Source organism: Rhynchophorus ferrugineus, unplaced genomic scaffold (genome assembly GCF_030347505.1).
Source record: "Rhynchophorus ferrugineus isolate W39M unplaced genomic scaffold, kcgeb_rfMv2 rfM2, whole genome shotgun sequence".
Lineage (NCBI taxonomy): Eukaryota > Metazoa > Arthropoda > Insecta > Coleoptera > Curculionidae > Rhynchophorus > Rhynchophorus ferrugineus.
Window position 1 is genome coordinate 42650910 of NW_027472581.1, and position 18400 is coordinate 42669309.

Sequence of the window (18400 nt, forward strand, 5' to 3'; positions counted from 1 at the left end):
AGGAACGCGACCGCAACAAATCGTTGCAAGAGTGAGGCGCGTGCATCGGGCGCCGCTGGGCGCCGTTGCGTCACAACACCGCACTGCAAGGCTCGCCCCAATCACGGCGGCGATGCCGGGCGCCGAGGCGAGGCGCGCGCCTGCGCCCCTCACCCCCGGAGGCGCCCGAACGCGCGCGACCGCCGTCGCCGCCAGTACCGTGTTGATAGCGGAGCACAGCACGCGATCGGGCCGACAGCGTTACCCGGTCTCTGTTTACCTTTTAGTGTAGTCGTAGTTCAGCAGTTATCGCTCAGTGTCATGGAAGGCCAAAATCAGGATCTTGTCGCCGGCGGATCTCCCGCCGAAGTGCCCAACGACCCCGGGTGAGTGTCGACCGCTGCCACCGCCGGTGGCCGCACACGTGCTCTCGCCCCGCCCCCGCACTCGGCTCTAACGTCACGCTCTTTCTTTTCTGTTGCAGGAAAATGTTTATCGGAGGTCTCAGTTGGCAGACTAGTCCAGGTAAGGATGCTGCCGGTATTTCAGATCGACGACAGGTTTAAAAAAAACAATACTGCCGGCTACAAAACAGGAACAGTCCACCGACGCGAACTGGGGAGTCTACAGTGGATCGAAGCAGGATCGCGTAATGTTGTGGTTAATCGTTTGGTGCACGTGGACCCGGCGACCTCTGATCGGTAGCAATTTTATTATCGCGTGACATGTGCCAGTCGGCAACTTTTGAAAATTCGAAAATTTTCCGCGCAATCCTGCTGCGCACCATTCCTGCCCCGGGGGCGGTCAACAATTGATACCGGCTTCACTAGGTGACGCCACCGATATCGTAGAGCGCGAAAACGCGAGTGACATATGCCTATCAGCTGGTGATGTTCCTCAACTTTCTGTACAGGAATAAATTCGTTATGCCTAATTAGTTTATGCCACCATGTCTTAAATAAAAAAAAAACTTAACAACATATATGGTAAGTACAAATCTTAAGGGTTTCTTAAGGGTTAACTAAATGCGACATCACTATTTAACTAACAATATGGTATTTATTAAACAAGAGGGAACAATTACATGATATAGTTTCAATATTTCTATTAATTATTGAAACTAGAATCTATTATCACTATAACCGTATCAAAACAAACATTTTCGAGGTTAGTTTACCTATTCTGACGTCATATATATCGGCGGGGCAGGGGGAAAGAAACAACCTCACATTTTGCCATTTGTTTACATAGGATTTAGCTGTTATCTAAGATGTTTGAATTAGGAATATTTTATATATTTGCTTAAGTTTTTCAGATGTTGCGGTAATTTATGGTCTCTATTTTCGGATTTTCTACCTGAGTAGTAATTATTTAAATAAGTAACACCTAAGTCGAATATCGAACAAAAAAAAAAAACAAACGAATATCAAATTTAGTAGAACACTCATTCTGCAAATTTTCGAATTATCTTTTGCCATACTCTATAGATAGATTTTAGAAACCCTGTAGTATTTGTACTCGCCATTTATTTTTATTAGTATCTTAAATATTCCTAAGAGTTATATTTAATGGTATTTTAAAAGCAATAAAACGTTCGTACTGTAGGAAATGAAATTGTTTTTGACTCATTTAAAATTTATTTATAGCCTAAAAATATTTTATTTGCATTTTCAGTGATGCGATATGGGCCGCCTTAACTGTGACTATTCATTATTTAACAAACTTTTCCCATATAACGCTGTTACCGTATAGCTATTTATGACTAAATACGGGGAATTTAGTTGACATTTGACCTGGCCTACCTGTTGATATTGTTTTGGAAATGCTTTTTCATGTTCACATGTGGATAACGTACATTTAAGTAAGGTTATGTAGAACTTCTTATATCATTTAAATATTTTAATAAAATGATTTTCTAAAAATTAGGTGCTTCTTAGTTATTATTAATAAATTATTATTGGTCATATTTCATTACAGTGTAATATAACATTACAAGTATATATTTTATTATGGTTAAAATTAGTTTTTCAATAAGATATATATAAATAATCTTTTATTTCTGGGTATAATTATAGAGCTAAGCAGTTCTCGTTTTTGAGTACATATTTAATTAACCGTATTGTTTTATGTGTATATATCGTTCGTTTCATTATTTGCAATATATTCTAGTATTAAACTTAATTGTATGTTAATACTTTTGATAGTTTGGTTTATTGTAAATGCGAAAAGTTTGACATTTGTTGACTCTATCTACCTGTTGATTTGTTTTCGAAATCTATCCTGAATGATTTCGTGCGATTATTGTTGCGGATATTTGTAACTTTTTTAGGGTGTTTTGTTTCGAGCTTTGTCGAATTTTTATATATATATATATATATATATATATATATATATATAAATTAATTATTTTATTAAGTTTTAACATCACGCAGATTATACTGCTTGATATTGTGAGTTCATGCCGGTTGATATTGCTTTATTATTATTAATTATTTAATTATATGGTAATGTTAGTAACACATTACTACAACTTTTACGACGAATTTGAGCTTGACTTTTAATATTTGTAGTGCTAGATTTTGTTCAAATATTATATGTACATAATCACCAAATACATTAATCAAATATAATCATTTTTTATCAACCGTCTTATCTCGACTTTCTGGTGGTTTAACCCCAGATTTATCGATTATTTTTACACTGAACGGTTTTCAAAGCTATTAAATTAAATGGTCATGCTTTTAATATCATAAGTGTGGAACATTTTGTCTGGATGTTACAGTATCTTATATTAAATTGGAGTGAAATATATTTTCTCTGCACCAAAATTTTCATGTTGGCGTAATGTAAGTCCAAAGATGACATTATAAATTGGCACGAAAAATTCAGTGAGTGCTACAATAAAAGTCGTTGTGACTAATACCAATTAACTTCAATCTTGAGTGTTTAATGCTCTCGTTTGACGCACGATAGACAAAATCGACCCACTCTTAGTTACATAAAACAAACTGTAACGATATTATTGTTCAAATAGAATATATTTTCAAATACTAAGATAAGGATGAAAAGAAATTACTAAAACTATTATCGATAGGTATAGATAGAATCTTATAAAACTAACTGGATTTTTTTTTTAGTTTTTGTAATTGCTCTTTATTTAGTTTTCATTTAATTAATTGTAAGTAAAATCCTAAATTAACTAACTAATTATTAATTAACCTATTAAATTAGGTAACTTATTAATTGTAATAAAAACTAGTAATTCTAAACTCAAGTAATGTTTTAATAAATTATAATATTTTTTTGTTTTAGACCATTTTTTTGTCTCTGGTATAATGTGGTATATCCGTGTATAGAGTTATGAAGTTAGTCAAAAATTATTGATAGTTGAGAAGAGACGCAGTCGGTGCAAATGTTTCCAAACAACTCTTTTTATAATATTCTTAGCAAACATGAATACTCTCTCTTTGTATTAAAACTTGATTATACTTTATACTTATACTTACTTTATATTCTGTGACAATGTCGTACAAACATATTTTTATGTTTTCGAAGCAATTCTAATGTGTTAAATTGGTTGGTAATAAAATATTCGATCAATAAGTTAAATTATTAATATAAATAAAATAATTTATATAATGATAGTCCCAAAGTACCCAACCAATATATATATGACCGTTTAAATTGATACAAACAACAAATCAACGCTCTCAAAACAATTTGAATAACAAACTAAATAAACTAATGAATAAATGTTGAATTCATTTATTTACGAATAAATTAGTTTAAAAAAATTAATATCTGTTTGATATATCTAAAATATGCTTAAAAGAACCTGCAAGAATTATATTTGCTTATTTTTTTTATTACAGTCTTGTATTTTGTGTTAAATTGGAATTGATATGTTTTGATAAATGATGTTAAAAACGTGGATTAATTACTCCGATTACTTCGAAATAAATTTAAAAAACTGCAGACTACGGTTTGCAGTTGTTGAAACGTTTTGTATAATTTGAATGAACTAATTTAGAATTTAATTATTTAATACAATTTTGTATAAAAAATGTTTAATGAAATATATTTTTTGTTGCATTTATATACGTTAAAATTTAATAATAATATTATATTATTCATTTTATTTTTATGGTACTCACTAATATTAGACACAATGTTTTCATCTAAACTATATTGCAGGAAAGATCATAAGAACGTAAGATTTAGTAAAGTAATAATACGAGGATTGCCTCCTATATTTTGAAATGAAATTAGAAATTATTGTTTACCAATTATTTTTATTATTTGCCACAATATTCTGCATATAGATTAATATATTTGTGCAAACATTTTCTTGCTTTGAGTTGTACATTTTACTCAGTCACTAGATGTCAATATTCTCTGTTATTTCTTATAAGATTCACTTGTTTGAGCAATATTGTTTTTATTTTTGTCATGGGTAATGAGACGACCACGTCAAGAAATCATAGATAAATCCATGCCCAGGGATGTAAAACATTATCGCTGATGTTTTTAATCTATTAATTTAATTAAGCGCAAAGGGGTTATCATTTCCTTGAAAGTAATTCTTCTTGCATATCCAAATAAAAAGTTGGTATTCATATCAATGTTTTTGTAGTCTTCAACCACTCTAAAATTTGATTTTTGGAAGGATAATCGAAAGGGCTATATTCGACTCAAAAGTTATCAACACTGATTTTGATTTTGTTTATAACAAAAAGATATGTATATTTCCAACAGATTGGTATTGTTTATATTTCTTTAAATTATTGTATTGAAATCATGCAATGTTTCGGTAATTTAATAGTATAAGTTTCAACGTTGCGGGAGGTAAAACTTACCGCATTTTAAACAAAACCTTTATTTGTTGTTGACCTTGTCTGTGATTGGACTGTGACCATCACTCAGGAAAAACACAATTGCAGATATTACGCTTATACTATTTAATTTTTACCTTTAATGTCTATATTATTTACAACGGATGAAATTATATACCTAAATTCTAATATATGATTCATATAAATATATACACTAGAGCATTGATTTGTAAGTTATATATGCTATCAAATAAAGATAGTTCCTTTTATAATGTTAATTTATTACAGTTAGTTGCGATGTTAGAATAAGGCCTAATAATCAGTAATTTTAAATAAAAGTACTTAAAAGTAATCAATAATATTTCCCCACTGGTCCCAAAGAAGCCTCTAATATTTTCTGTACCTTGTATATTCTATCAGAAAAGTACTGGAAATTGACCAGTAAAATGCGAGATGTTTATTATTTATCATACAACATTTATCCATCAAAAATTCCAAATAATCGTTTGAAATGGATTTTGAGTTTTCTATTGAAACTACGATTTGACTATTGGAAACAGAAGGAAATAGGTTCGAACCATATCAGTATCAGATCATATCAGGTATTTGTTAAATTTTTTGATCAGAAATTTGTTGACACTGATAATTTTGTGAGATGGTGCGTTGTTATGTTGCAAAATCAACAAGTATTCCACAAATCTTGCCTTATTTCGCCATTTCTTTAGTTTTAGTAATATTAATCTGTAGTGTAAACGTTAATGACCGATTACGGCGAGACATTTATTCTCACTGTGCTAGTTTACGACGTTTAATTTTGAATGCAAAATTTAAGCCCAGATGCATGTGAGAACCTACATTATATTTGATTATAACACTGAATGTATTTATTCGACGCTGTATTACCCATCAGTAATTGAAAAAGTGTTTTTTTTTTAATTTAATTAATTTAATATTATAAGCATTGTACATCGCTAGCTAATACTTATTCTCATCTTTCTCTTAACTTCAAAAAAAACTTGTCATTTTCACTGGATTGAGGTTGGGTTACTCCGTGAGTTCCTGCTTTAGGACACTCCTCTTTTTTATCTTTTAGAACTAACTTCTTACTCTTAAACATATTTTTGCCACACCTAGTTTCGCAAATACTTTTCCACTAAATTTTCTATGGGTTTGGGTGGAGATAATAAGGAGTGTCTTCAGTACCAGGCATTTATAAAATATACTAATATTTTCGCTTCATCAGCGAAGTGTAACGATCCGATATATAGAGATTTAATTCCATTATCTATTGGACTGCTTTCATATCCATATATAGTGAGTATTAATTCACTTCTCTGGGCAAGTCCCTTGGTTTGATTTATACCTTGTTTATTATATTAGCCTTTTGTATATACTCTCACTTTCAGGATTTATTGAGAAAAATGTATATTAGTCAAGCTTCAGTCACTTTCAGGCAATTCGTGAGTAGTGTGTGAAATTCATTTCATGTAAATACTTGGAAGTAGTAGATTTATCAGCTGTTAAGCTGTCTGAATTCACTTTTAGAGTTTCAGATGGGTTTTCGACCAATAAACCTTGCAATTCATTGGTTTTGAACATGGTCTTTTAAGACTTTTTTATATATATTATTATAAATATATCAAAATGAATTAAATAATTTGTGGCTGCCGCTGCGGTTATCTATCAGAACACTCACTACTATTTTTGGAAGGAATTTGCACGGGAACTAAAAACACTGCTTGAATCAAAGTTGTTTATTCTAACTTACGATTGATACATGTGGTCGATGGGAGAATGGACAGGATATTAGGTTAAGGTGAAGGAAGTACGGTAGCGCTGTGGAAGTGGTACTGTTACAGGGGGACGGTGATAAGAAAAGAGAGCGAGACGTCGTCGTGATGGCCTTTTATACTCCAGAACTGCATGGTACCAATCCACCGGCCTTGCCAACCTTTGTAGTTGTTGATGGTGAATTGGTGGTGGCCTAAAGGGTCGTGGCGGTCGCCACATAACTCCCCTCCTAGTGGAACAGCCGTGGAACGTACCTATATGTGGTGCAAGTTCGGGAATGCACCCGTGATCACGCAAACAAACGCCCGGGGACTGCTGATGAGATGGGGATCCCAACCTGAGCGAGGAGTTTTACGGGATCAGCTGCCATCGGAGTTGTAGCAGGACGTCGTTCGTCTTGAGGCGTTTAGCTTTGTTTGAGGGTACCTGTAAATGTGTTACGTGTCCCGTTTCGTGATGCGAGGGTGCTCATGTGTTGCTGGTATACATGACGGGCTTCTGTGGTTTTCGTCCATCAGGCTAGTCTCGAGGGATGTCGTCGACCACATGATGTTGATGAGTTCCGTTCCTCGTGCTATCCTTCCATGCACGTGTCAAGCACCTGTCGAGTGGCTTATGTTGAGTTGATTTACCTGTTAGGCACTTTGATCACGTCGGGGTCACCAATTGTAGCAATGTTCGTCGGGTCGGTCGGTCGGTCGAAACGTGTGGCTGCCGCTGCGGTTATCTATCAGAACACTCACTACTATTTTTGGAAGGAATTTGCACGGGAACTAAAAACACTGGTTGAATCAAAGTTGTTTATTCTAACTTACGATTGATACATGTGGTCGATGGGAGAATGGACAGGATATTAGGTTAAGGTGAAGGAAGTACGGTAGCGCTGTGGAAGTGGTACTGTTACAGGGGGACGGTGATAAGAAAAGAGAGCGAGACGTCGTCGTGATGGCCTTTTATACTCCAGAACTGCATGGTACCAATCCACCGGCCTTGCCAACCTTTGTAGTTGTTGATGGTGAATTGGTGGTGGCCTAAAGGGTCGTGGCGGTCGCCACAAATTGAATAATACTAAATAAAACTAAATCATCGGACATAATAGTTGATTGTATTGATACTTCGCAGTTTTGTAATTGTTATGGTTGATCGAACCACTTTGAAGTTCCCAATTCTTAATTTTTTGAATATATTGTATATGTACATTCTATATAAAAAGTTAACCAGACTTTTTCTTTAGATTCTTTCAGAACATCCAAGTTTCCGAGAAATCTAAACTGACGACTTTCAGTCCCTCATTGAGACTGGCGCAACAATTCACCGTAGATTAATTAATTCCTTACATCTTCATTATCGAAAAAATGCCTTAAAAACTACAATATCGTTTATTAATTCATTCAAACTTTGATTTGATCTCGATGTGTACCTTTCTTCTAATTTATTGAAAACTCTTTCTCCCTGTAACTTTTGGTAATAGGGTGTATAAATCCTTGAAACTTCTTGACAGAACAAAATGTCTCAAATTTTCTAAATATAGAGGAATTGATGATATGTTACCATCCCGGTTGAATTATGACATTCTAAATACATCTTGAGAGTATCAACAAATTATAACCTACCAAAAAAAAATTAAATAGACTACTGATATGACACCCATTTCTCACATTTCTCTAATGGGCCAAGATGACAATCGCTCTATTGTGAAAGCCTCCTAATAAGTTTCTCTATATGGAATGGTTTTCCAACTTTGGTGACTCCAGATTTCTATAGTCTACGACTGAGAAACTGAGTCCTAATCCACTTTTGGTGGCCGTTCACCCTCAACAGTGCAATTCAGAGCAACTTCAGTGCGTCTTTGGTGGCCCTGAACTGTAATGCTTGGGCTGGAAATTCATAAAATAATATTTTCAAGGCTGTTTCTTAATTGGAATAGTTTATAAGCATAATTCGCCATTTGTGAGCTCACAGCTTCAGTAGCGATACTTTTACTCAAATTCCATTTAACTACACCAAGGAATACTTTCAGGAGCTATCAAACGGTTGCCATTTCAAGGTCAACCTGTCTTCTATGTTTGGAGATTAATTTGATTCTGGTTAATTGAATGAATTTAAAGCTCGCGTGGCGACAAAGCGTCAGTTATGAAATGTGAAGGGTTTAGAACATAGAAACTAGTAATTTACTTTAAAGTACCATTTCGTTACAAAAAAGAGAGGTGACTTGTTGAACGGCGGTACAAAACAACACTTATGATTTAAATATATGCGAACGTAAACCAAACTGCCTACACTAGATTCATTCTAGAAGTCTTAAACATCACCACCACTCAGCCTAATAAGTACGCTGCTTTGTCTTCGAATACTCGGTTTTCGTAATTAGACCTGTTAACAGTCGCGTGATATAACATGTATGTGTTTAATTATTTTATATTTGCTGTTTATTGATTGTACTTGTGCCTTTTCAGATTATTTATTATTATTATTATTATTATTGTTATTATTTTATCTACAAATGTTTTGGCATACTTTTTGTTTTGATGATGGACTATGGTAACAAGCGAATTATGCTAAGAGTCCACTTCCGAGGTGGTCCATTGGGACCACCTTCTTTTTACCCCCTTTCCCCCACCAAGTCATGATCTGTTGGGGGGAAGGGGGTACAATCGAGGGAAACACTCAAATGTCAAAGGCACGTACAAAGTTTTCACATATTTTTTATCTAAATTAATCAGATATTTGTGTATAATTTTATTGCTGAGCTGATGAGACGGAAAATCGGAGGGCGTTCAGTACAAAAACCATTCAGTTTGCTTTTTAAGCACTAACTATAGCATGTAAGACCAGAAATATTGTAAACAACTGCTTCTATGGTGTAATGCTTAAAGCGTTTAGCTTCCAAAGGAGGTCACGGGTTCGATTCCCTGCGCGGACAATAACTGTTTGTTATTGTTTAGTTAGAACATTTGTCAAATCACCTAGAGGATCCCGGGGCCTGATGCGCTCCTTTTTTTCAATCATTGTTTCTTTATTATTTTATAAAAATTAAAAAATAATAAAACTTAGATTTTTAACAAAAATAAAACATTTTGAAATAAAATATGTACATAATAGTCGTTATAATAACTAAACGAAAATAATCAAAAACCTTATTTAACCTATCTACTATATGCATTTTATATTCTAATATAAACACAATTTAGCTTAATACCTACCTAAACCTATTTATTTATTTATTTACAATATTATTTTAACTACTACTAACTGATCACTTTGACGGCGTTGCCGTTTCGTTCCGTTGCACTGTTGGGAGTCACGAAATATGCTGCTTTCTGTATATTTTTTGTAATATTCATTGCTGCTTTTTCTTTCTTTTCGGTTTATAATGGTAGATATAAAGAGATGTTTCTGTCTATTTTTTTATCTAAATAGCTGCCAGTCAGTTCTATTATTACACCGAGAAGGAGGTTTTTCTTTGAATATAATTTTTGAAGAAACTGTTACTATTATTGGTGAGTAATCACAAGGAGGGTCGAAACATGATTCTGGACGACACATTTTTGTATCAATATTTTTTGTGATACAGAAGTCTATAGTATCAGGTTTTTTATTTCTGTCTGATGGCCGATATGTTGGTTCTCCAGTAGAGATATGTTGTAAGTTATCTGTTTTCATCGCTTTCAGTAGCTCCCTACCTTTCGAGGTTATTGTCTCCACATTAGACGTTTGACATTGTAATCTCCTCCGGCAATAAACCTATTACCTAGCGAACTAAAGAAGGCTCGGAAATATTCTGATTTGTTATTATGTTTAGGTGGGCAGTAAATCGCAGACATTGTTATTGGTCCATGAGCTTCTAAGTTATGCTGGTTGTTTGCAGGTAATCTTTGTTGAATTTTTCTCTTTCGAAATATTTTATATCTTCTCGAATGATTTTTTATCGGGGTGTTTTGTATGATAAAGTTTATATTTAGGTATTTTCAGATAGTTTTTATCTGAAATGCGTCTCGGAAACCATCAAAGTGTCAATATTATGTTCAATTAGGAACATGTTTAGTTTTCTGGCATGTTATTGGAGGTCATTCCATTCCATTGAGTCAGGTATTCCAGACGGCGATTTTGTACTTTACTTTTTCAGCTATTAAGCATCATACTCAGTTGTTCCATTAGTTTAGTCATCATGCTTTCCAAGCCAAGTTGTGGTGTGGTTTCTGGATTTTGAGTTGGGCTATTATCATTTGTGCATTTGTTATATCTGGTTGTCTTGATGTGTTGGATGGACCGGTAGGTATGAATAGTTTTTGTTACCTTTTTTCCATTAATGTGTGATATAGCTTTTGTTCAAGTTGCTAGTGAACAATTCAAACCTTGTAGTTCGCTGGATGAGTGCCATTGCAGTTAACGTATTTGACTTTATCGTCATGAACTTTGCGAGTACAATCTATTCGTCATGAACTTTGCGAGTACAATCTATCGTTAGATGCTCTCCTGCGCATTTTACGCATTTATATAATTTACAACAGTAAGTTTTTATATGCCCATGGGGTTGACACCTTTTTGTATTACATTTAAGCGTCCTTGTGTAATCGACAAAAATAGTTCTGTGTTGATTTTATAATATGTACTGTAGAAGCTTCGAATAGTATTACCCTAGTTTTTACTCTTTTCAGATTATGTTGTAATTATGTTAATAATTACAATGTAATTTAAAATAACTTTAAACGTTTGACAACAGTTCAGACATAAAAAGACTCTTCTCAGCTTCACTGGTATCGCAGCCAATATTCTGCTTTCTGAACCATTCCTAGCGATATTAAACTTGTCGTATCTATTTTGTTTCTGACATTAATTTCTCATTAAATTCAAGTAATATCCCGAGTTGTTGCATTTCAAACTTATGAGAGCATTAAATCATTCTTTATTTAATCAATAATTGTATAATAATTTCATCTTTTGTTTAATCGCCAAGAAAACATATTTCAGAAACCCAAAATAGAAAGAAAGTACGATTCACTAGTTCATTCATAGCTGCAATTTTAGTTTCTTCATTTTATAAAACATCCCAGTTATGAACATCAATCGACCAAATCCGTTATTTTTACATATCTTGGTTCATTCAACAAAAACTTAAAAAGTGATAACAAAATATTGTTATTCAATAAAATTAGGAATATATAATTTTTTTTTAACAATTTCAATTTTAAAGGTATTGTTTAACAAATATAAATGTTTTTAAAATTATTACCGGTTAGAATTTTTTTATATTCATTTAAAAATATAATTACTCTATCTAACGCTTCCACTTCCTCTTGTCCATTTTATTAATTATAACTAGCTATGGGTGTTCTCCAAGTTAAAGCCACATTTATCAATTGAAATTAATTATCTTATTTTCGATTTATTTCCCATTGGCATCGCAATTTAATTAATGTTTTAATATCTGGGCATAATATTATATATTTTATTTTAATTAATGCGACAGGAAGCTTTCTCGTTATTATGGTATTATGTTATGATTACAATTTTTTATTAAATTGGTATTGAATTTAAATATAATAGCGTGGACTGCAAAATTGAATTCGTTTTTCAAGCATATACTGGCAAAAGTATTTCTATTTCTATATTTTGTTATTCATTGAATTTACTCTATATTAAAATATAATTATAATGACAATGGCAAGTTGTTCAAATACTGGTGGAATTATTTTGTTTATTTTACCGTCAAGCATATACATTTTTAAATAATTAATAATTTAATTGTTATTTGCGCACATTATTCAAGTGCTAAAAGTGTATCTGTAATTGTCTGATATATGATTGTTCTGACAAAAATGTGTTCGAGGTGTATTTACTATATCATATTTTTAACTTTGTTTTAGTATAGTTTATAAGCAGTAATACAATATAACGACACCTAAAAAGGACTTTAATAAAACAATGTTATTTAAATATAAGTTTATCAAAAACAGTATCTAACCTAACAATTATAATGTTAACATATATGAAAATAAATCCTTAGTCCAAAAATATAATTTTAAATATACTGAAATTTGTATTCTTTAAGACATTAAATATAACATACATAAAACAGATCCCCTTCACTCAACAATATTGAAATATATCCAATTTCAACATTAATATGACAATACATGTTGTTATAATGACTTCCACCTTAACAAACACTTAATTTTTTATTATTATCCATTTTTAATTACAACTAATCTAGAGTAAGAGTTTTGTTCAGTCTTGGTTACATCACGCACTGTGCTCTGCTTTTACCCACTGTACTACACTAGCTCTCACTTCTAGTCTTCTCACTATTCCACGTTGGTCTATCAGCTGGATTGCTTCTTCTTAACACGTTCTCATGGTTATTAAGCCGTAGTCGTAGCGCTTCTTTACAAGATTTCTTATCTCGTCTGCCACTATCTTCACTCCCAGGTCTTTGTGTAGGTCGCTGTTTCTTACATACCAAGAGGCATTGACAATACCCCTTAGTACCTTGTTCCGAAATATTTATATGACTTCTATATTGCTTGCACAGGCACAGCCCCAAAGTTGTATGCCATATGTTCACACAGGCTTTAGTATCTGTTAATCTGTATATCTGTAATATCTGTAATATCATCAACTTATTTCGAATTGATAGTTCAGAGTGTCTACATAATAGTAATGTAATTGTCTATATTTGAGATTTATCTCTTCTCATGTCTTCTTAATGTGTCTTTTCGATCGTAACTTCGCATCTGGGTTTATGTCTAGGTACTTACCTGTGTTTGCATATGGAATAATATGGTTGTTAATAATCATTGGCATTTGAACAGTGTATTTATTGGTAAAATTTGCATGCACTGTTTTACGTACATTAAGTCTAATACGCTAACTTTTTGTCCATGCATTGGCTTCAATTATAGCCTCTTGGAGTTTTTCATTAGCCTCTTGTTCCGTGTTGCCAACTGCCAGTACACATGTATTATCCACAGACGTACCTATTGTAGATTGTTCTGTTACTGGTATATTATAGGAGTATAGGAGATACCGCAATGGACTCATAATACTGCCTTATTGTACATCAGCCTTTTTTGATCTTAATTCTGAATATTGATCTTTGTATCTAATGCGAAACATTCTTTCATTAACATAATATTTTAATAGCAAATTGGAATTTCGGACGGAAGTTGTGTAAGCTTATGGTCAAGTTCCCGATGAACATATCTTTCTTTCTTCTAGTGGTTTTTCCAATTAATCAGGAAGTCTATCCACTTGGGTCCACTGTTGCGTGTTTTTCTCTAAAACCAAACGGATTCAGAGGAATTATGCATTTTTCTTTAATAATATGTTTAAGTCCTTTCAGAAGTATTATTTTAAAAAGTTTTGCTATGTCCGGTAACAAAGATCTTGGTCTGTATGATGAGATCTCATTTACAAGTTTTCCGAGTTTAGAAATTAGCACTTAATTGTATTAAAAATACTCATATTTGCTCACAAATTTTTTATTACGTTTTTGTATCCACTATCATTCTTATTGGGAATATATTGAAATTTATGTTCTTTAAAACATTAAATATAAGGAGTGTATCATAGCCAACTCAACATTCCACTTCCGACTTTCACCAAAGTAAACACTTAACTTTATTAAAAATATTGGAATTTCCTCATATATTTTTTAAATATATCTTTCGGTAGATATGTTTAGTACAATCTTAATTTACACATAATTTATTACTATTGTTCTGTTGTATTTGTACGCACAAGCAGGTCAGTGAGAGTAATAATAGCAGAGTAGTAAAGAGATATGTAAGTGAAGTCACATTAAAGTGTAATATTATCCGATTGTTAAATTTTTAATTTACTTCCTTAAATCACTACCTAGTATAAAACAAAGTCGCCTTTTCTGTCCCTATATCCCTATGTGCGCTTAAATCTTTAAAACTACGCAACGGATTTTGATGCGGTTTTTTTCAATAGATAGAGTGATTCAAGAGGAAGGTTTATATGTATAATACATGCATAATATACTAAGGCAACATTGCTAATTTTAGAGGTTTCTAACGTGATGTCGTAAATTAACCTATTTTTTTAGGCTTATTTAGCAATTTGCAAAAACGCTGCCTAACCCTACGAGTTAGATCAAATTAATGTACTACAGTATTGTACACCATAAAAAGGTCTACAAAAAAGTCCGCGATGGTATATGTTTATCTTTTAGGGATAACTCACATTAACCATTTTTATTGTTTACTTTTTTACGTGAGAAAATGGCTTATTTACGAAGCTATTTTAAGCATTACAGCATTAATCCTTATCGAATTAAGTACCTTAAATACAGTGTGCAATTAATATAGATCAATATGGTTCCTTACAGCATGTAAATTAAACAAATATTTTCGGAGATATTACAAATTTAAAATTTGCGTTTAAAAATGTGTAATGTAATAAAAATTGTATGAATTTAGATATTCCAAAGATAGCAGGAAATCTTCATAGTAAGTATAGGGGAAGAGGAATTGTTTTACTCCAAATTTAATGCGTGCAGGCCAAGGGCAGTAATGAATGAACCAAAAACACTGGATCGATTTTAATCATGTTTTCATTGAGTGACATACGCATATATATTTTATGCCCGTGCAAAGTCGGAGCGGGCCGCTATGTTTTTATATACAACGTTCATATTTTTTCTGTAGTGTATTTAATTTAGTATCAGCATGAACACATGTTATGTATTTTAATTTAGTTATTTACATCGAGCATACTTAAAGACTGTTTAAATTATAATTAGGAATTGCATGTGGTTCTTTCACTTTCATCCGGTCTGGAATGGAAAGAACATTGCTGTTTTAACCCATAAGAGGTGAGGTTCTTTTAAATTTATCATTGTTTACTGTTAAAATCCTTTTCTGGGATAGAGCAGGATCTCTTGGAACCGAATGCACTACTTGAGCTAGACTCGCAGTGTCAACATGGATATGATTGCGTCCATATAACAAGTTTTTATTCCATGTCATTCTATTTTATGTACAGTAACAGACAAAACCTTGGACGAATAAACACGGCTTTGGTATATTTTTTGACCTTGTTTCCACATTGATATTCAATTATTCATGAATATTTGGTTTTTATAAATCGCCTCCGTATTCGTTAGCTATATTTTTGTCGCTGTTAGAATATACACTATTCTAATACTTATTTACTACATAAGCTATTGTGGTATTACCCATTAATATATTTTTATTTTCATCATATTACATAATATATAAATTGTGTTTATATTTAATAATGGTGAAGTCTTAGGAGAATAGGGATCAAACAGATCCAGCCTATTAACAGTGTGCTCAACATGAACTTGCTTGAGACTTGCAATTTGTAGTGTACTGATAGTGCTGTGTTTGCCTCGGATACCCAATATTTTCATGCAGTACTCATTGGTTCCATAAATCATCAATAGGGAGCGACTTTGAATATTTCTGGAGGAATATTTCTCTTAAATTCTTCGAACTTGGGGTGTTGTTGAGTTAATACAATGTTAAATTTATAGTTGTTAATTTATAATAATTATAAATTTATTTTTTTATATTTTATTTAATTAGCATTTGTATGCCAGTACGTTAATATAAGTAGGCATTTGGAAACTATAAAATGTTCAATTAAACAGCCAATGGACGTTATATATGAACTCGAATACATTGCCAAATTCAGTTTATAAAAATTTAAAATTGGTTTTAAAGCTGGAGTGGATTTTTCCTTTTCATTTTATTTTAGTTAAAAAGAGATAGAATGAGCATATAAAATTCGATTTGGGTTGGTACTAGTGAACTATAATGCCTGCATTTTTTTTTTAAATCAATGGTGACTATTTAGAAATTACAAACCTGTAAACCTTTATATAAATTATTGTTCTATCAAACGTTCTGATGTCATAACTTTTGATGATGTGCATTGACTGTTTTATTTGACGGGCTTTGTATATTTATTTTGAAGTATAAGAAAATGAGGTTAGTAAATTTTTATTATATCAAATTTTATTTGAAACGAAATTATTATGTTTTTTTTTTGATATATTGAATTTTTGGATTAGAGACTGGTTAAGATTTTGTTGTAGGTTGGCAACACTTCCCCCGCTATACATGACTCGATCGCACGGGGCCAAGAAAATCATTTATCGATTTAACTGTAAAAAGTGATGGAGCGCCGAAGACGAACGATAGCAACACGACTCAAAGCAGGGGATTTATAGCCTTTTGAAAGATAAAATGTGACTTCATATATATATATATATATATATATATATATATATATATATATATATAATGTTATATAAAATTATTATTTTATATAAATTATGCCAAGCTGAGTTATCTTATATTACTTTTTGTTGTATTATTAGATAATAGTAAGTCAAATAAGAACATAATAAAATATGCTTCGTTATGTTACTGAATGTGGGATAAAATTGAATATGAAAATAGATTACAACCATAATATTTCATCCAATAATTTGTCATTTCTACTTCTCTCTGTGTATATTAATATTAATATTGTTTGAGTTTACTTGTTTATAATTTTTTAATTTAATTTATAGTTGATTGAGAGTAGATGCTAGAAAAACGAAATATGCCAGGTATGTCCAGTAAATGTTCTAAACATTTATATAAATTACATTTTTTTATTAGTTTCTTAGCATCCTCCATCTGCCCAATGGGCCATAAGTATTTTATGAGGTTTATATTATACAGTAACATGTAGAAGACTTCAATAAGTGATCTCCTAGGCAAACTTATAAACTAGTATTATACTTTATTATAATTATTATTATTATATATATATATATATATATATATATATATATATATATATATATAATATATATATATAATATATATAATATGATATATATAATATAATATATTGTATATATATAATAAAGTATAATAGGATATATATAATTTAATTACTAATCTTTGTTATTCTAAAAACTATTTTCTGTCTATTGATCAGGTCGGATGGTAGTAAACGTTTTAAAATACGCGTTTTAATATGCAGAACACAGTGGACGTCCAAATGAGGTGGTAACACCAGAAAACATAGAAAAAATCCACAAAATCATTTTAAACGATCGAAGAGTGAAAAGTTGAATTAAAAGAACGTGTTGGTTTTATATTGTATAGGCATTTGACTATGAGAAAGCTCTGTTCAAAGTGGATGCCGCGTTTGTTCACTGTTGACCAAAAATAAGAACGTGTTGATGATTCTGAGCAGTGTTTTTATAAGAAAACCGGAATTTTTCTGTCGATATGTGACATTGAATGAAACATGGATCCATAACTTCACTCCGGAATCAAAACGATCATCATCTGAGCAACTAGTGATAGACCTATTTTGATGCAAAAAATAAATTGTTCTACAAAAGCGAAATATTAGAGCGACGCTGGAACAAGTGCGTGGCTGTTTATGAAGATTTCGTTTATGATTAAAGCCAAGTTTAAAAAAAATGCATTTTCTTTATTAAGCCCGGAACTTTTCAGTGCATGTGTTAAGTCAAAAAGTAATCACAAATTGTTGAATTCTTAGAATTGGCGGTTTTAGTCATTGCTATTATTTTATATATAGCATATTCTTTTAATATGGATTTACAATTTTAAAAACTATTAATTTGGAGTTCATTGTACTTTGTGACGTTCATGTAAACAGTTCATAAGTGCATAAAATGGTAAAAAGGAAACAGATTTATCTTAAATGGTGGAGTGCTATCTGCAGTTTGAGCCGGAAATGATATTCTATGCTTCGAATTACAGAAAAAAATGGGGTTTCAT

The 18400-nt window shown here is 32.0% G+C and overlaps 1 protein-coding gene across 1 annotated transcript in view; it reads left to right on the plus strand.

The window, feature by feature from the left end:
* The window catches only part of LOC143190836 (uncharacterized), a 419968-nt gene that overhangs the window by 77 nt on the left and 401491 nt on the right, over positions 1 to 18400 (plus strand). The window contains exons 2-3 of the mRNA XM_076395402.1: positions 3 to 365; positions 464 to 504. Of these exons, the coding sequence (XP_076251517.1) occupies positions 3 to 365; positions 464 to 504 (404 nt within the window). The remainder of the gene's footprint in view (positions 1 to 2; positions 366 to 463; positions 505 to 18400) is intronic.